The sequence below is a fragment of the Aotus nancymaae genome, unplaced genomic scaffold (assembly GCF_030222135.1).
Source record: "Aotus nancymaae isolate 86718 unplaced genomic scaffold, 86718_ANA_hifiasm-v0.15.2.pri h1tg000040l, whole genome shotgun sequence".
NCBI lineage: Eukaryota > Metazoa > Chordata > Mammalia > Primates > Aotidae > Aotus > Aotus nancymaae.
In genome coordinates this window covers 15952875-15973999 of record NW_026988454.1, presented here as the reverse complement: position 1 = coordinate 15973999, position 21125 = coordinate 15952875, and the positions used below count along the sequence as shown (strand labels likewise).

General features: G+C 37.7%; 1 protein-coding gene across 4 annotated transcripts in view; it reads left to right on the top strand.

The window, feature by feature from the left end:
* Window positions 1–21125, top strand: part of ESR1 (estrogen receptor 1) — a 452118-nt gene that overhangs the window by 288001 nt on the left and 142992 nt on the right. For all 4 annotated transcript variants that reach the window (XM_012452215.3, XM_064360565.1, XM_012452199.3 and 1 more), the window contains one exon: window positions 3496–3831. In XM_012452215.3, coding sequence (XP_012307638.1) covers window positions 3496–3831 — 336 coding nt within the window. The remainder of the gene's footprint in view (window positions 1–3495; window positions 3832–21125) is intronic.

Genomic DNA, 21125 nt, shown 5'->3' with positions numbered 1-21125 from the left:
TGACCAATAATGTGTGATATTACTACCCCCATGTAGAAGAGGATCCATTCTTCATTGAACCATACCCTTGGGATCCTATCACATGCAGTTGGCCATATAATATTTATAATTTTCTGTTTTTGTTTTGTTTGTATATTTTGTAGGGAATTTGGAATTCAAAAAATATAGTACATTTAGGGTATAGGTATTAGTCCATTTTCATACTGCTATAAAGAAATACCTGAGACTGGGTAATTTATAAAGAAAAATAGATTTAATGAGCTCACAGTTCCTCATGGCTGGGGAGGCCTCACAATCATGGCAGAAGGTGAAGGAGAAGCAAAGGCACGTCTTACATGGTGGCAGGCAGGAGAGCATGTGCAAGGGAACTGCCCTTTATGAAACCATCAGATCTCATGAGACTTATTCACTATCATGAGAACAGCGCAGGAAAAACCTGCCTCCATGATTCAATTACCTCCCACTGGGTCCCTCCTACAACATGTCAGGATTATGCTGCATCTTTCAAGTAAGACTTGAGCACATTCTTAATTGCTTTCTAAACTTGTAGAGTAGAGGTATAAATAGTATTTGGGTAAATCACTGATTAATACTGAAGAACCAGGCATTTTCTTACCACAGTCCCCATTTATAGTAGGTAAATTCAAGATGAGGTTTGGATGGGGACACAGCCAAACCGTATCAGTATATTAAAGAAAATATTTGTTAGTGCTAAGTGAATCTACTTTCACCTATTTGATTATTTGATGATTTTATAAATAGTCAACTCTTTCCTCATCTTTTCAGTTGTATTTTGTTGTTCCAAAGGCCAAACCTGTGTGTCTTGTGTTGAACAACTTGAGTCATACAGTTGTGAGATGTAAATGGGTGTGGTGGTTCAACTTACTTCTTTACATAGTACTACAACTAAGCCATCTAAGTAGTCTACTCCTAAATTCCTCCAAGAAGGGACATATCATGATTTGATTTAAATGTCACATTCTTTCTTAGAGAAGTTTTCTTTGTCTCCTTCCCCAGTCACTTCCTCCCATCCATTGTGCTTTCGGCAGTTCATTCGTTCATTAATTCAATCAATGAGTACTGAATGAATAACTTTTGATCAATGTCTTCCTCCCTCCAAGCTGAAAACTTGATAGAGGGTAACATGATCTGTATTTGTTTACCACTGCACCTTCCATGAATATACATTGTAAATATGAATGGAGTTTTACTAAATGAACAAATACTTTGATATAATATTTTTGGTAACCACCAATATCAACTTCTGAATTGATTGTAAAATTCTTCTGTTGGAAATCAGCTTATCTTTAGTATGACTGCTAAAGCCTTTTAAAGTGGGTGGTAATACTTCATTTTGTTTTGTTTCATTAACCTATGTGGTTTTCTTTATCTCTGGAATCTTTTTAAAGGAAGATAAACTACATTTATGGAAGAAGCTTTTTTTTTTTAAAATACTTTATTTTTAAAAGGTAAAATGCTGTGTGTAGTTAATAATTTGGTAATTCTTGATTTCACCTTAGGAAAAACAGTATCACGTCTAATCATTTCTTTTTTAATCAAATCACTTGCTTTTATTTCTTTATGTAGATTTGCTATTAAAAGATTGTAATCACTGCTGCATCTTTCCTGTAAGACTTGAGCACATTCTTAATTTCTTTCTAAACTTGTGGAGTAGAGTTATAAATAGTATTTGGGTAATACACTGACTAATACCAAAGAACCAGGCATTTTCTTACCCTAGTCCTCACCCAAAGTTGGTAAATACAAGTTAGAACTCATCTTCTCAAAACTCTGATCTCAGAATTTTCTAAAAAAATTCTTTGCTTTTGACATCTTTTCCCTGATTTCTACCATAAGGCTTCTGCTCTTACTTTTTTTTTTAATTTTAACATTTCAAATAGAAGATGTTAAAGTCACACAGGACAATCTCAGCATTGGAGGGTCTACTGGAGGTCAACTAGTGCAAATGCTTTCTGGATAATGGAATCCCTTTGGGAACATCCCTTGAAAGTCCTCATCTAGCCTGTTCTTGGAAACCCCCAGCGATACACCTCATCATTTCCTATGATGGCAGTTTCTATCTTTGTTGTTAGCTCTGAGTGTTACAAACTGCTTCTTTACATTGAGCTGTAACTAACTAAAACGTTTCCCCACCCTGCTTCCATTTTAGCCTCATAAAGAACAAGTTGAACCCGTCTTACGCAGAACAACCCATCTAAGGGCAGTGCTCTCGCTTCCTCCGTGTTTTCCTTTCTCTAGGCTAACCCTTCTTCGTTCCTCACTTGCTCACTATATGACCTGATTTCATGTCTCCTTATGCTTCTAGTTACTGTAACTTGAGTAGATTGATTTTTCTTATATTTTCAGATCCAGCAATGAGTGTGATACATCAGGTGTGCTCTGATGACTTGAGATTACGGTGGAAATATCATCTCCCTTAATTCAGATATTATAACCTCATTGGCAAATCTAGCAATGAAAGTTGAAATGCCTGACCAGGGACAGTGGCTGGTCAGATGCCACTGTTCTCATCTTTTACTTTTAGGTGTCCTTCAATTTGTTAAGTTAGTACCTAGACAATGTTCTGAAACTTGTTAAAGCAAACTTCTTTTCAGAGCCAGAATCTGGAATCATACTTTAAATAGAGAATGATCTTGTACAAGTTGGTAAATTTCACTAACGATTTCTCAAACTTAACAAGATTATTGTAAGAACTAAATTAGTTCTAAAGTGCTTCCGTGTATGTAAATGCTTAAAATATGTAGTAAGTGCTGAATGCATATTAGTAATAATAATCTTTATTATAATTTTTACTATTACATGAGAAAGGTTTATTTTAATACTGAGCAAATGGGAAGAGTTCATGGTGTATCTATGTTTTTAAAGTGTCATTTAATATATTATATATTTATATATAAAAACACATATATAACATATATATATATTTCAGTCACACGTTTGTTCAAATATACCTTATGAGCAAGTCATTCTTATTTTTCTTGCCCATGAATAAGTCTACTTAGACTACATGCTTTTAAAAACTCCCTTTTAATTTACTATTAAAAGAATATTACTAGCAGAAATAGTCTTTAATGCTAAACCATATATTAAGAATAACTAATTAGAATTCTGTTCTTGTTATAACACCTGTTACACACACACAACCCTACCTGGTGTGTCAGAGTCAGTTTGTTTGGGCTTACGAGCACCTACTGTTCAATTTTCAGGAGTTTTGTAAGCCACTTGATGTCAGACAAGTGGCCTGAAATTTGTGATGGTGGCAGCATTTACACCATGAACACTGGCCACTGCTACAAATTGAAGTCTTTTTCTTTTTCTCTTGAAGAGACACTTGTGAAACACTTACCAGCTCACCTTGCTTGAGAGTATTTCTTCAAATAAAATGAAAGGTGGTTAGCTTTGAAGATTGTTTTGTATAAAAGTTTACATGGGAAAAAAATAAACTAATTGGTTGTTTTCCCCCTGTGTTTTTAGGGATACGAAAAGACCGAAGAGGAGGGAGAATGTTGAAACACAAGCGCCAGAGAGATGATGGGGAGGGCAGGAATGAAGTGGGATCCACTGGAGACATGAGAGCTGCCAACCTTTGGCCAAGCCCACTCATGATCAAACACTCTAAGAAGAACAGCCCAGCCTTGTCCCTGACGGCCGACCAGATGGTCAGTGCCTTGTTGGATGCTGAGCCCCCCATAATCTATTCCGAGTATGACCCTACCAGACCCTTCAGTGAGGCTTCGATGATGGGCTTACTGACCAACCTGGCAGACAGGGAGCTGGTTCACATGATCAACTGGGCAAAGAGGGTACCAGGTAAGAATGTGAAACTCAGCTTTTAAGAGTCAATAGCTTTTCAAGAACTGGTTGTGATGTCCTGGGAGAAATAGTAGGAGAAAAAGAAGCAAGCAATAACTTGTTATGTAATTGGTTTCAAGGTTACAGGAGATATGTTCATTTTCAGTATTGACACACTGTAATTTTCCTGGATGTTAGAAAAGAATATTTTTAAATCAAAATCTAGAAGACTAAAATTTTTAAATTGACATAATTTATTTTTAACCATCTGTTCACCAAAAAGATTTAGGGTGGACACTACATGATAAAACTATTTAATAGTATATGTTGACAGTAGAAGAAACTTTTAACACTAAATGATCTATGAAAGTTTTTAATATTAATGACCTTTGTTCAAAACATCTCAATTATTAATAAAACAGTTTTATTGTGAAAAGATTTTTAAGATTGGGTGTGACACCTCATGCCTGTACTCCTAGCACTTTTGGGGACTGAGGTGGGAGGATTGCTTGAGCCCAGGAGTTTGAGGCCAGCCAGGGTAACATTTTGAAACCCTGTCTCTACAAAAAAAAATTAAAAAATTAGCTGGGTGCGGTAGCACACACCTGTGGTCCCAGTTACTGGGGAGGCTGAGGCTAGAGGGTGGCTTGAGCCCAGGAGTTCAAGGCTTCAGTGAATTGTGTTTGTATGGAGTGCCACTGCACTCTAGCTCAAGTGACAGAGCAAGACCATGTCTTAAAAAAAAAGTTAAGAAAGATCTTTATGGATTAAAGAGATAATAATAAGGTTATTTACTGAATGCCAGTTATTTATCCAACCTGGTTTATGCTTAGTATTTTAGGAAAAAGAGAAAGACAGTGGAAAATAAATTAAGGTTTCATCCCTGAAAGAAACTTTTAGAGACACAGTGGCTGAAGTGACACCTTGTTCCTTTAGTTGATTCTCTCAGAAGTGCTATTGTGGTAAAATTGGACGTTACTCTTGTTGCTCAGGGAGAAGAACTCAAGTGTGTGTGGAAACAAGACTAGGAAATGACTTTCTCCCTGCCCCAGTGTATCCATTCAGGAACTAATGTAGATGAACCAAGGCAAGAGGAAGCTAAATTTTTTTTCTGGGCTTACAGATAAAATGAGTGATAGATTTAGTTAGACATTTTCTCATTTGGGTTCTTTTAATAGATATAATTAATTGTTTCCTATGAAGCACGAAATGTTTTGTATGAAACTAAAAAATGTGGAGTTTGGTACTTGCATTTCAAGTGTCACTGCTGTGTTACAGCCCAAGTGAACTTATGGTTGGCGTTAGAGAATCTTACATGTATTTGTATCTATCAGCAAATAAACATGTGGGCTGTAGAAAAAGGAGCCAGCAGTACTGGAGCCCAACCTTGTTAGAGGCCACCGTTTTGGTGGTTTGGGTGGTTATTAGGTTACATGGAAGCATGGAGAGTAACAGACAAATTTAGGTTTTCAGTGTCAGTTGAGCTGGCAAACAAAAATTCCTGGTCATCTTCAGAATGAAAAGTTTTCTTGAGTACTTACATATTTAACATTTTTATATGAAGCAGATACATTATAAGTTAATTGTTGGAATCTAACTGTAATGTAGCTGTAAGTTTTTTCTTTATGTTTGTTATTGCTTGTTCTTATATTTTAGGGAAAGAGAAACAAAGAAAGAAACTAATAGTCATATATTTGAGAACCAACTCTTGGTTGCTGTTCATTTTTGTTTTCCTATAAACATATATTTTCCCTTATAAAATCCTGGTAATATTAGCTCTGGAGTACTGCTGAACTCAAGTATAGACATATACCTATGTATCAGCAGATTCCCATCATGACATTTTTATAACAATAAAATATTAAAGAACATTTGAAACAACTGAAATTAAGCTCAAATATATTACCGGTGGTTGAAGAATTCACATCAATAATTTTCTGAATTTAGGAATAAAGTGGAGAAGCCAAGGAAAGGAAAATATTGTATACAGGCTAATGATTGTTAAAATACAATTATTAAAGCCAGAGCTAGGCAAACTTATGCTGATAAGATCTATAACAAAACCACTCTATAACTGCATCATGTTAGTTTAAAAGACCTGAATGATTCCAAAATCCTTAGACTAATAAACTATGTCTTCTTACTTGATCATTTAAAAAAAAAAAAGAATTATAAAGGCAAAAAATGAAACTGTGTGTGTGTGTGTGTTTGTGTGTGTTTGTGTGTGTGTGTGTTTCTGTGTGTGTTCCATGGGAATGCAGCTGTTGTAAATCAAAGGCCTACTTGTCTGACCAAGCAAAATAAAATTAGTCATTGATTTAAAAAAAAATGAAAAATAAGGGAAGAAAAAAGTCTTCTGCAAAAGCTCTATAGATGATTGTCAAGCTTTTCAGAAAAATAGACAAAGAAACATTTTGAAAAGCATTTATATCTTATATATATCCAAATACCATCTGTTATTTAAAAACCATAGCCCACACTGAAAATCTGATATAGGCAATGTAACGTTTATGAGATAATAGTTTGAGAATGACAATGATAAGAGTAATTTTTAAAAAGAGGAAATAGGGCAGGCACAGTGGCTCACACCTGTAATCCCAGCACTTTGGGAGACCGAGGCGGGTGGATCACCTGAGATCAGAAGTTCAAGACCAGCCTGGTCAACATGGCAAAACCTCATTTCTACAAAAAAAAAAAAAAAAAGAAAAATACAAAAATTAGCCGGCTTTGGGGGTGCACACCTGTAGTTCCAGCTACTTGGGATGCTGAGGTGGGAGAATCGCTTGAACCAGAGAGGCAGAGACTGCAGTGAGCCGAGATCCCACCACTGCACTCCAGCCTGGGTGACAATGAGACTCTGTCTCTAAATAAATAAATAAGGAAATAGTAAACATCATTAGTAAGAAGAATAGCAAAAAGTTCAGTTCTAGAAATACCTGGAATTAGCTGTATAATACAAAAACTCTCAGGGAACATTCGAATAATCCTCAGAATACCTATCAATATAACAGAAATTGTTAATTGACTTCATTTTGAATGATGAATTTATAACAAAAATAATCAGTACTTTGGACTATCTTAGTAGTTCTAGAAGTGCTTTTTCTTCTTCTTTTTTTTTTAACTAAAAGAATATTGTCAGAATTTTTAAATGTTGGTGATTATAAGTTGAATTTTCCTTTTTATTAATATCTGGGGCTTATTTTTTGACTTGATATGTTTCTCTACCCAGAATTAAGATGTGAAGAGCTTTAGGATAAAATGCATCCTACAAGTGTGACAGTCAAATTCCAATCCACCAAGTACTTCTAGTAGACCTGGATAAAGATGACCTTAAGATATGATTTTTTTTTCTCTTTGCAGTTTAAAAACAACAGTAGCAACAAGAATGATAAAACCTACCAAGCCAGCTCTGACAAAAGATGCTTTTTTATAACACATACTATGTATCTGCTTTCTGATATTTACCTATAGAGAAGGCTCTTCTCCTTATTGTTTGCTCTGAAATTTATCTTTAGTAGGCATTTTATAGCCTTATCCCTGGGTAGAGATTTAGTTTAAAAAAAATTAGACGATTGAATCCTAATTTACTGTTATTCTACACATGGTGAAACTAGTCAATAAATGTAATATCATTGAGTTGAAGGTTAAAAAGAAAAAATATGACTGCAAAAGTTGTATTTTTCATTTCAGCATCACACTCAATTGCATCATTGAGTGGTTCATTCTTAGTTTCAGTGTTAATGAAATACATCTGAGTTTTTTCCAAGAAGCTTGAATTGTGTCACCAAACTGTCATTTTGATTTATTAAAAATTAAGCCTTTTCCAAACTTCATCATAATTTTTACATGTCTCAAAAGCAATTTTATTCTTCAAGTTTGTGCTATAGTTCTATATAGTTTATGAAGATTTGGATAGATGTTTAGCCCTGAGTTTTTATTGCCTGTTAAATACTTATCACCAAAAGTGTGACAGCCTCATGAACTGCCACTGGGCACAAATCTGGGAGAGCACGCTGAGTGCTGGCCCAGGAAGAGGAAGATAGGAAAAGGGGCAGTTCAGGGGCAGCTTGGCTTCCTGCGAAACATGCCACCTTAACCACTTCCTCATTCTTTTAGTGGCAAACTGGATGACCTTCTCCTTCCCCTTTCCTGCCAAGTCTCTCTCTACTCAACACTCCAGAAGGCCCCTCTTCCTCCCCAGTCCTCACTCCCTGTCATTTGCTTCAGGTTGCCTCCTTGCTCTGTTTTGGCCCCAGGAGTAGACGATTTACTCTTTCTCGACCTGCCTCCCAGCAGCCCTAAGTTCAGGTTTCTCGGAAGTTTCAGTGTTGTCTCAAGGATGCATGGTTGTCTGAGTCATTCCAGGGCTCAAGGCCTCTTCTGTGTCTGTATTCTCCAGGAATCCAAGAATTCGCTTCTCTGCCTCTCATCCTCATCTGCATCCTCATCATTAAAATTAGCAGTGATTTGAGCTGAGGAAATGCTGGAATGAATGAATGAATAAATGAAAGGTGAATATTGAAAGTTTGAATTTTAAGAAGTCTCTGAGCCCCACCCCTTTCAGCTCAAATTTCCCATAAACTAGAACTGCTTTCTAAGGCTGTGGCATTTTTCTTTTTTCCTCTCTTCAAAATCTACCTGCTGTTCTGCTATCTCTCTTACAGCCACCTTAGTGAGACTCCACTTCCATTTCCAACCTCTCTTTTGTAAGGGACAGAGAAATAGCTAGAGGAATACAGAGCCATGCACTCTGAGGACTTCAGCAGGCTTCAACTGTCTATCTGCAAAGTGAGTTTCACTTAGCAAGTGAAATTCGAAACTTAAAATGGGTAGGGATGACAGTTCCGGGAGAGGGCATAATACCTCAGTCTGGGAATTGGCAGCCTCTTCAAGGAACACACTAATTCCGGGAGGTTCCTGTAGATTCCAGAGACTTAGCAGGACTTCCCAGTACTCTGCTTCTCAACCTGTCATTGGACCAGTAAACCCTGGTCTCAGGCTGTTGTGGTGTCCAGCTGCTTTGGCAAGGCAGTGAAAGATAACATGACACAGAAGTATGGGTGATATCCTGGAGAGATGACTGATGCCTATGTTTAAGGACAAGATTCGCAGTTTACATTTTGCACCCACTGTATAATAAGAGCTTTACAATTGGGCTGGAATCACCCTAGCAGGCATGATGGCAGCCCCTCTGGTCTGGCAATGTGTAGCTTTTTTGCGAGTGTTCCATGTCCGAGTCACCTTGCCCAGCTTTCTACTGCTCCTGTGGAAGCTCTGGTGAAACTCAAGGAAAGCAGCTGCTGTTGACTGGATTTTTCTTTCACATGAAACTTTGAAGACTCATAGATGCTTGTCGGCCTGGATGCTATTAAGCCTTTAAAAATCCTTTTCTTAACATGAGAGTATTTGAGAAACATGTCTGGGGCATTTTTGCCCACCCTCCTCCAGGTTCTGTGTCAGTGAGTGATATGGTTTGGCTGTGTCCCCACCCAAATTTTATCTTGAGTTCCCATGTGTTGTGGGAGGAACCAGGTGGTAGTAATTGAATCATGAGGGCAGGTCTTTCCCATGCTGTTCCGGTGATAATAAGTCTCAAGAGATCTGATGGTTTTAAAAAGAGGTGTTTCTCTGCACAAGCTCTTCACTTGTCTGCCACCATGTAAGATGTGCCGTCCACCTTCCACCATGATTGTGAGGCCTCCCCAGCCATGTGGAACTATAAGTCCAGTAAGCCTCTTTCTTTGGTAAATTGCCCAGTCTGGAGTATATCTTTATGAGCAGTGTGAAAATGGACTAATACAGTGAGTCTGGGTCAGGGCATGTGTATGTTGAACACAGTAGACTTGTGGTGCTGGGTGTCCCCAGGACCCCCTATGGGGAATGTTGGCCTGTGGCTTTGCTACTTCCAGGGGGATTTGGCTTGGAGAATGTCTGTTTCCAATAATAGATATATTATGATTGAAGTGTGTTATGGGCTGAATTGCATCCCCTCAGAAAGATATATTGAAGTCCTAACCCCTTGTACCTCAGAATCTGATGTACTTTAATCAAGTTCAAGTGAGGTCGTTAGCACAAGTCCTAATCCAATAAAGACTGGCATTTTAATGAAAGGGGAAATTTAGACACAAAAATAGACATGCACAGAGGAAGACAATATGAAGAGACACAGGGAAAAGACAGTCATATGACTAGAGTGATGGATCTGCAAGCTGAGGAATGCCTAAGTTTACTGGCCAACATGGGAAACTAGAAGGGGCAAGAGTGGACTCTCCCCTAAAACCCTCAGAGAGAGCATGGCCTTGATTTCAGACTTCTAGCCTCCAGAACTGTGAGACATACATTTCTGTTGTTTTTGAAGCAAGCTAGCTTTTGATACTCTGTATGGGAGCCCTAGGAAATTAATACAGGTGTATTAGAAATAGAATTTTCTTCTATTGTATTTTTGAAGCAGAAGAAATAAGGAGCTATTGATTTAAAGAGGAAGGTTTGGCTCATCTAGTGTAGGCTTGGCTAATCATTTACTCTTGTGTATTTCTCCTCTGTCTACCCAAGTAATGCACTGAACTGGCTTAGAAATTGATTTATAATTCTAAGAGTTTAATGGATCAGAAGTTGATCTGTAACTGTAACAGTTTCATGCATCTACCTCATAAATGCCTTGTAAAAGATTTTAACCTACAGAAGAATGTTTTCCTCTGGTACTTTAGTAGCTTATCCTTTTTTTTTTTACATCTTTGACACATTTGAATTCATCTGGTATGCTGTGTTAGGTGGGGTGCCAACATGGTTTTCATATAGATGTCTCCACAGTTGTTTCAATTTCATTTATTGAACAGCCTCCTACAGAAGTATTTTTCAGACTTCTTTTATATTTGACTTCCAAGTTTACTATTTGTTAAGAGCTTTTAAAGTAGGGGAAAGATATGACCCATTGGTCTACTAGTTTGATTATTTTTTTTCCAATTCTGAAATCAAAAATAAAAAAAGAAGACTTATTTATTCAAAGTTATAGTTTTGCTTAATTTATATTAGCTGCATAGATAATGTGATTCATTTGTCTTGCATGGATATATTTAGTAACTTTTAATTAATCTTGGAAATAAAAGATAAAAATTCATGAGACTTGAGACATTTAAATGAGACCAGTGCTGATAAGAGGTAATCAGGTGAAGTGCCATTTGGTTGTAATAGGACATCAAAATTGTTCCCCAAGAGTGAAGGATGTTTAGTCCCTTCTCATGTTTCTCATCTGTCTCCCCAAATTCTTCAGTAGTCATTCCTCCTGCTGCTTTGAACCAACTTGAAAAGTTAGTCCACTCAGAACCTCAGCAGTTAACTTTTAGCCTCATCATTTCCAGATTTCTTTTTCTAGGTTCTAAGCACCTAAATATTTAGTTCCCATTTTTAGCAGCCTGCAGGACAACAGTTAAATGTCAGTTTTTCACCAATACATCTGAATGCAAACTAACTGTTTTCCTCTTTGCTCCTTTACCAGCAAACTCAGTTGCTTCTCCTACTCCTCTCCCTTCTGCCAGGGGCTCCACCCTTGTTCCTTACTCACAGTGGAATCATCTTTGTGCTTGACTCCTCTTTGCTGTGTACCACTGGGTCCTCCTCTTCACCATCTCTAAATTTATGCCTCTTCCCTGTTACACTATCACCAGCTTGGTCTACATCCTACTTTGATCATTTTGGATTTAGGTCCCAACCTAATCTAGTGTGACTTCATCTTAACTTGATTACATCTGCAAAGACCTTATTTCCAAATATGATCACAAGTAGAGGTTCAGGTGGGTGTGAATATTAGGAGAGACAACACTTCAATTAACCGTATGGCATTGGGACTTTATTATCTAACTTAGTAATTGTTTTAACAGATAAATAATAGCATGCCCTAAAGTTTAAAATGTGAAACCAGAGTATGTGTCAGGGTGCCCAATCCTAGGTTAACCTTTCTTCAACAGACTCTTGGGAAGGACCTTTGTGAAAAGGCTGGTCACCAATTTTATTTGATTTCTACTTTCCAATATTATCTGCTTTAGTCAGACAACTCTTTGGCCCACCCTTCCCTCTGCCATTCTCCCCTTCATATAATGTTTTAATTTTATTTTTTATTTGTTTGATTCCCTGTACCCCCTTCTCTATTGAAATTCCCTGCTCATTTGTTTCCCTAATGAGACACCTGACTTCCTACTTCCTTTCTGAAACTTTAAGCTGCTTAGCAAATACAATTTTGAATTGAGTTTGCTGTCACAGAACTAGTCCTTGGTCCAGAATATCTTGCAGGACTGAGTCAACAGGGGTCTAAAACACAGTAATAACTCTTACTTTCTTGTTTCCTTCATGGTATATTTGTTGCTGGATGATAAGTTTATATTATGATTGAATTTCTTTTTTGAAATGAAAAGATGAATAGTCTTTATTGGCTGGGTATCTATTTTTGTCTAGAAGACTTTACAAATGAGAAGTATTTCTACAATCTGAGTTTAATTTGATTAAGCCATGAACTTGTTCTTTAAAAGTTGTATATGTATAAAATAAATTTAAATTAAATAAATCATATTTTAATGTAGTCAAGGTATCTTTCATTTAAATAAAACCTATGACAAATATCCACATGAAGTGACCACTCCTTTGACAAGTGTTCTCCTGTTTTATTGAAATACTATTTTTCACAAACTGAGATTCCTTAATGATGACCACTTTCACCAACTGTGGTATAGCTGTGTTCTTGCAATGGCCCAAATACATGTGGCTGACTTTCTGACATGACTGCATTGAATCTTTCTAGCTTAACTTATTCTGCATCCAGATCCTTGGAAGCCATTTATCCCCCAATGGTGGCGTATTTAGACCCATCTAAGTATCAACATAGCTGAGCCAAAGTTCAAACTTTCCTGCTGTACAATGGAGGTTACATCTTAGTGGAGAAAGAGGCTAGTTTTCTTTAGGACTTGAAGACCAAAGAACTGCAAAAAGGAGAGAAAATCAGTGTGGCCTCTATGAGAGCTAAGTGAGGGGGTCAATAGATAACAGTGAGAACCTTGGAGGGAATCTTATGGTAGAGCAGAATTAAAAGAGAAGAATTCACCTATTTCCTATACACTCCCTCTGTAACCAATAACTTTCTAGAGAAAGCTCGCTGAATATATTTGACATTTGTTTCATACCACTTTTATGCTATTTCCTTATTTCACAAGAACTAGAGGGCTCTAACCTGTAGATTTGCATTGTTGTCTTTACTTTAGACTACAGTCTATACTGACTGTTTATTTTTGGCACAATTACTACTTCTCTCACCCCACCCCTTGCCCTTTCTTAATTACTCCCATTAGTCATTTTTCTTGCTAGCGTGAAATAAATCCCCTGTCTCAAGCATATGGTTGCACATTGAAATAGAATGTTAATTCATTAACTAAATTAACTGTTCCTGATTGGGAACCCCTGGTTTCAGAGACTCTTAGAGTTTCAATTCTGTTGCCTTGGTCACTAAACTGTTCCATGCAGTTTGGTTAACTCTGAATGGGTACTTCTCTTAGGAACATTCTCCCTTGTAAGTAATTTGCTTGATGTGTTAAAATCTAAGTTCTGTTTTTAAATTCTTGAGATAAATTCACCATGATTTAGTTTTAGAAACAAGTGGCCTTGTCCTTTTAGTCTAGAATTTATCACTTATCTGTATCTAGCAGAACCCCTAACACAATAGTAGGAAAAAGAAGTGTGATTGCTAAATGAAAGAGAAACTTTATAATAAAGTGATGCAAGTGCCCTTTTCTCGGGGGCATTAAAGTTTCTCTCTGTAGTGTTACATATGTTCATTATGTGACTTTCATAAATACAAACCCTAATTAGACAGTGGGCAGTTCCCTCTCCAGAGGTGTTAAAAGTGTCTCTTCATAGAATAATATGGCACATCATAACATTTGGTTCTTTTTACCTGGTCAAGATGTTTGCTTATGGCATTTGAAATGCATATTTTAAAACTAGGTAGATGAATGCTTTGAATATAAAAACTCATTCAAGGCTCTGAGCTGTAGAAGAAGATCTTCCAAAACATGCATTCATTCAAGTTATATTTGTCAGTGTTTTTCTTCATGCATCAATAAGGCAGCAATGGAATACAATCAAGTTTGTTCTTCCTTTATTGCTGTCCACAATTCAGAGATGTAACTTGAAAAATATGTTGTCCCTTCCAAAGTAGATCTTGAAATTCCCTGAACTGTGATCCAGACCAATGCTGCCTTTACATTGCGTCTATGGAAATGCGAAGCTCCACTGAGTCTGGTTATGAGAGATTTCAAATTGAAAAGATTTACAAATACATAGATGTATAATGAAATAAAAGCAAATAGTCAATTAGTATCTAACATATACACATCAAAACACATAGCCCCAATCTCATAAAAATCAGAGAGATCTATTAAATAGATTTGTTTGCCTAACAAATAGCAAGACTACTTTGACAGAATCTTTAGCATGACTGATTGTCAGAATGGTTGTTTAAATGGTGATTGTTAGCCCAGTAAAGTAATTTCTGATTTGCCTTGATTACTTTTAATAAACTAAACTTAACATATCATAGAAGTGATATTTTTTAAAAAGAGGGTGTATTCTAAGGATGGAGAGTGGTGCATTGTGCAACAATGTGAATGTAGTTACTACCATTAAACTGTATACATAAAAAGGGTTGAAATGGTAAATTTTATGTTACACTTATTTTACCAAAATAAAGAAATGTAATACTTTTTTTTACCAAAATAAAGAAATGTTATACTTTCTGTAGCATATATGAAGAAGAAACAGACATTTCATAACAAAAAAAGGATAAAAATAATATTAAATTCATAGGGGATTTCTCTTATCTAAAACTTTAGATTTGATTCTTAGACAAAACTATAAACACGTTGCAAGAAGACACATTGATAAGCAATGAAGTAAGGTGGAATAAATAAATAAAAACAGGTGATACGTGAGGCTCCTACAACATCTGATAATAATAGGACAAACAGTTTCATTTAACAGTTATTTGATGAACTCCTATGTGCTAGGTACTGTTATTTTTTAAAAAATATTTAACTTTGCCTGTAATCTGAGCACTTTGGAAGTCCGAGGCATGTGGATCATGAGGTCAGGAGTTCAAGACCAGCCTGACCAACATTGTGAAACCCTGCCTCTACTAAAAATACAACAAAATTAGCCAGGTGTGGTGGCTGAAGCCTGTAATTCCAGCTGCTTGGGAGACTGAGGCAGGAGAATTGCTTGAGCTCGGGAAGCGGAGGTTGCAGTGAGCCGACATTGAGCCACTGCACTCCAGACTGGGTGACAGAGTGAGACTCTGTCTCAAAAAATAAATAAATAATTAACTTTTATTTTCCATTCAGGGTACATGTGCAAGTTTGTTATATAGGTAAACTCGTGACTTGGGCTTGGTGTACAGATTATTTTGTCACCCAGGTGCTAAGCATAGTACCCAACAGTATTTTTTTCTGTACTTCTCCTCCTCTCACCCTCCCTCACATAGGTCCCAGTGTCTGTTGCTCCCCTCTTTCCATCCATGTGTTCTCACTATTTAGCTCCCACTTGTAAGTGAGAATATGCATTATTAGGTTTTCTGTTTCTGTGTTAGTTTGCTAAGGATAATATCCTCCAGTTCCATCCGTGTTCCTGCAAAGGACACGATCTTGTTCTTTTTTTTTGTTATGGCTGCAGAGTATTCCATGGTGTGTATGTACCATATTTTCTTTATCCAGTCTACCATTGGTGGGTATTTAGGTTGATTTCATGTTTTTACTATTGTGAATAGTGCTGCAATGAACATAAATGTGCATGTGTCTTTATGGTAAAATGTATATTCTTTTGGGTATATACCCAGTAGTGGGATTCCTTGGTTGAATGGTATTTCTTTTTTTAGTTCTTTGAGTTCTGTGTGAAAATACATCAGAGAACAAAACTGACCAAATCTCTGCCTTCACAGAACTTTCATTCTACTATACCAGTTACTTCATGAGGAATATGAATAATGCTATTACTGTCTGCTCATGTTACACATGAAGGAACAGAAATGGAGCTGAGTTTACTAATTTGTCTGATGCAGATAGTAGCTAATTGTGTGCCAGGTGCTGTTCCAAGCATTTTACCTCCGTTAACTCAGCTGAGTGCTTTTATTTTCCCCATTTTATGCCCAACTTATGGATGACGGCATGGAGGTAGAGGAAGGTTAATAACATAGAATAGTTTAATATTGAGAAACTATTTGAATTCTAGGACACTTTTCCCAAAACACTTAGCATAGGGTAAAGAAGTGATTGCGCAGATATAAAGAGTTGTGTCATTTTATCATTATTTGACTCTTTTCAAAAAGAAAAAACCCTCTTCTTTCCCGCTCTTCCATGTGACAAATATATTATTCCGAGGGTCTGTATATTATAGCCATGGAAGGACACAACTTCTGCCATTGGGCAACCCAGTCCCCTAGTAAGTGTTAAAAAATATTCACTGTTATTATTGTTGGTGGTTTTGAGGTTTTGGATAGAATTAATTTTGAGTCTAATTTTTTAATTATATGAAAAAACTATAACAAAAAAAAAACCATAAGATAACCTGGAATTTTGCAAAACTAGGATAGAAACCAGCTTTTAAAAAGCATTTTAAACATTCAGCTTGTGTATTTCTTTTTATTTATGTTTTGTGATCAGCCTTCATGATTTATGCCTTTCTTTTCAAACAATCTTATTACCACTAGCCAGAAGTAATCAAAATTTGATTTTTTTGGTTTTTGTTTTGCTTTGTTTTTACATGTTGTTATAAGTAAGAAAAAAAATTCTACATATTGACCCCTGCCAATTTTCAGAGTTAATATTAACTCGTGATTTGGAGCTACATTTAAATGATTTAAGCTATCCTACAAGCTTCAAATATTTTTTACACGTGCAAATACTTCAGTGAATTAGGTACAAGAATACAGAGGTAAGAAATAGAATCTATTGTAGAATAAATCCTATTTCAAATGTGGCTGTTTTAGGATTTGAATCAACCACATATTACAGAAAACCCCAAGAGAAAACCTTGGCTTAACCAAGAGAAAGTTTTTTTTTTTTTTAATCTCACATAAAATTAATCTAGACTTATTTTACCAGTGGTCTGGCAACTCCACAGTCAAAGGTACTTAAGCTCATCTGACATTCTGTTCCCTTATCCTGGCACAGGCTTCCATTCTCGAGGTCGACTCTTGGCCTAATCGGGCTACTGGAGCTTCAGCCATCACACTCTGTGCTCCCTGTAATATCCATACAACCTCAGCTACATCTGTCTGAAAGGAACCTTGGAAATACAGTCTTTAAGCTGTGCACATTGCACCTGGAATAATGAGTTCTTTTAATAAAAAGAGTTGAATGCATATTTGGTGGGCAAATAGCAGTCTCTGCTATAATAATGAACTTCATAATTTTAGCGTTAGATATCTTGTTTAATGAATATTTTGATGTGGTGAGTGCCAACTTATAACATAGATAGATTATAACTTTAAAAAGGAATTAGAACACAATAATGTAAAATTCACACTAAGGCTCTTTTGGGAAAAAAAAACAAACCTACCACTTATTGTTTATTATCTTCACAACATCCCTATGATTAGGGACTATTTTTGTGGGCATTTTACAGATAAACAGAGGCATCAAGATGATAAGTAGCTTTCCCACATAAGTCCTGGACTAAGGCGTGGCAGAGCTCTGGGCAGTGTCGTTCCTGTGCGCCGATAAGACCATTGCACAATGCTGCTTCATCTTGCAATTCAGAAAGTATTCCAGGATATGGCAGCTGGTCATCATCAATGTTCATTGTTATCTTGTGGCTTTGTGAAAAATTCTGGCCATTTAAACGATTTGACGGTTGAGATTCTGTGCATACGGGATTGTAGTGTGCATGTTTCTAAAAATGTATGTTATGGATCAAAATGCACACAATCATTTACCTCTAAGAACTGTTCTTATATTGAAGGGAAATTATCTGTACATGAAAGAACAGTGTGGTGGTGGGTCATAGTTGTTTTCTGAAAGCATCACTCCCGTGTGCCTCAGAACCCAGCCTCGGTGCCAGTTGCAAGCCAATAGTTTTGAGGACCTGAAGTTTTTACATCACTTCTTGTTTGCCCATTTTTGGAATTCAAAGATGATATATTTGAAGTGGAGTTCTACCACTTCCATTGGAAGAGAAAAAGTTTCTGCACATGTCTGTGTGTGTGTGTGTGTGTGTGTGTGTGTGTGTGTGATTACAGAGAGATGTTCTATGCATCTACAGGGGGCGCTGCCATCAGCAAGGAGGGTAGAGTGGGATGAAGGGCTTGGGAGGCCAGGATGGGCATCTCTGACAAGCTCCGGAACCTAAGTGTGCTCCACCTAAGTGTGCAAATGTAAACACTCCCCGATGTGTGAAATGGCCATCTTGGCCATCTTGAGACTAAATATTTAGCAGGAAATGCCCCCTATTCAACCCTTGCCTTCTCAGGTGTAGAGCTTGGCTTGTCTCTTCCATCTTTGTTTGAATTATGTCATTAATCAACCGTAGTGAAAGATCACTTAGTCATTTGTGACAATATAAGTTCTTAATTGTTAGGAATCACTGGTGCGGCACACATCTTTTTCTACCCATGAACAAACCCAAATGCTGCTTTTCTCATGAGCTATTACTTTTTTCTTTTTTAAAAAAAGTTTCTTAGGATAAATAATTACAGCTTTTTTCCTTGTCTCTCCCTTGCCCCCAGTCTCATCTTTTTCTCAATCTTTATATTCCTATATGTCAGTGAAGAGTCCCCATGGCAATGCTGTGCTGTGGGAGGCTCCTACCTCCACCAGCTTTTGAGAGGATTGTAGTCCTGCAACCTTAGAGGTTCCACAGCCAAGCCAGGGGGTCTTTTTGGAGCATGGCTGGTGAATCTGAGATCTATGAACTCAGAAAGTCTGACACGTTGTGGTGTCTCAACCTTTTTTTTTTCAATTATAAAAATTGTATCAAATTGTATTTGGTGAGATCAAAAATGAACTGAGGTTGGTTGAGCTTTGAAAGACTACAAGCCATGTAATATTTAAGATTTCTTGACCTCCAGAACTAACATTTGTCTTTTCAGAGACAATAATAGCTCCTGCTGAGAATACATGTATTAAAGTGAGATGTTCACTGCTCCGTATGATCACCAAACATTAAATAATGTCTTACACATGTGTGAACTCTGTGTTCAAATGTTTATAAATCCATGGAGCAAACTGAATATAAGTTCTATGAGGGCAGAAATTTTAATCCATTTTGTTCCTAGAGCAGTACCTGAAACATACTGGTGTTAGGGGTAGGTCTTCAGATTTTATTAATCAAATGGAATCTCCACACTTCAAAATGTTTAGAGGAAAATCTGCCTCAATGTGCCTATAGTCTGGTTGGAAATGGTAGCTCCAGGTTCATTGATTGCTTTGTTCATTCAGCACTTTCCACTGGGCATGCTATGAGCCCAGCAGTGTCCTGGGTTTTTGGTATACACCAAGCCCTGCCTCCCTGGTGCTTCACATTCTAGTGTGGGAGAGAGAAAGAAAGCAAACATGGTGGACAACTTAATTATCTATTTTCAAAAACTGACAGGAACTGTGGACAAAAGAAAAGAGCCGGAGGTAGCAGTTCAGGAGTGCCAGGGCAGGGTGAGGGTCAGGTTAGAGTAATCCTCATTGAAAGATCGTTTGAGCAACACCTGAAGGAGGAGGTGAGAAAGTTAGCCATGTGGAGGGAACAGCATTGCAGGCAAATGGCCCAGCATGTGCAGAGTCCTGACAGCAAGAGCAGCTCTGGAATATTCTAGAAACAGGAAGAAGACCAATGTGACTAGAGCAGAGTGAGGCAGGAGTGGGAGAAAGTGTGATCAGGAAGGTAAGGGGGTCCCGATGGCAACTAAGATTTTAGCTTTTATTTTGAAGGAAATGAGGACTCATTGCAGGACTTTGAGAGCACGATCTGACTTGTCACAAGTGTTCACTCTGTCTGATGGGTTGAGAAGACATCCAAAGGGGGCCAAAGGTTGAGGCAGGGAGAGCAGGTATGACAGGCTCCAGCAATCCAAATGAGAAATGAGGACGGATGGAAGCTCTGACAAGGGTGGTAATGGAGACATGGTGAGGAGTGACCACATTTCGAATATACCTTAAGGTAGAACTGACCGGATTTTCCTGATGTACTGAGTGTAGTATGTGAGAGAAAGAATTCAGTCATGGATGATTATTTTGTCCTGAACGATGATAAAGTTGAGTCAACACTGATATGGGGAAGTCTACAGGTGGAACACGTTTTTGAGGAGGGTAATCAGTTTAGTGTTCGCCATGTTGAATTTGAGATGTTTTGAGACCATCTGAGCACAGATGTCTGGAGTTTGGGACAGAGTCTGGACTTGATATAATGTTGTGAGTTCTCAGCATAGAGATGTTGAATGAGATTACCACAGCAGTGAGTATAAAGAGAAAAGGAAAGGAGACCAAAGATTGAGCCTTGGGACACTCAGCAAAGGAGATTGAAATGGAGTCCATCTTACTGTGGCATCATGAAAGACAAAATGAGGTTGGCGTAGGATGAAAAAGTGATCAGCTATATCAAATACTGCTATTGGGTCAAGTATGGTGAGAATTGATAATTGTCCATCTTGTCAAGAGCAGCTGTGACAGAGGGAGGGGGTGGAGGCATACTTGGAATGAGTTCATGGGAAAATGGGAGGGAAACTGAAACAGCAAGTATAAGCAGCTCTTTCAAAGGAGGGAGATGGGGTATGGCTATTGGGATGCCATCTCATAGATAGGAAGGTGGAACCGTGTGCACTGGAGGAGGGACTGTTGTCACAGAGGAGGACAGGCAGGAAGGTAGGGTGGGCTGCTCTGGGCACATGTGGTTCTGTGGACGTTCTCTTTTGACAGTCTCAATTCTTTAGGGAATTGGAAGCAAGTTCATCAGCTGAGAGTGAATGTGGGGCAGATAGTGTGAGAGGTCAAAGTGGCAAGAGTAGTTGTGCAACAATCTTTTAGAAGAGAGAGAAAGTGAATGGAACAGAGAGGAATAGCATGGCTGCTGAGCTGTGTTACAGGTCCACGCGGTGTTGGGTTGTGAGGTGCAGTTGTGGGTTCTTCAGTCGGATCATTGGCATGGGCAGCTGGCAGAGAGTTGAATCTGACAGGGCAGCAGTTCTGAAAAATGAATATAAGTCAAGAAAGGGACCAGGGAATGGAAACTGTGTGAGACAGTGATGCTAATGAATGATCATGGAAAACAATGGAGGTGAGGAGGAGGGAGTG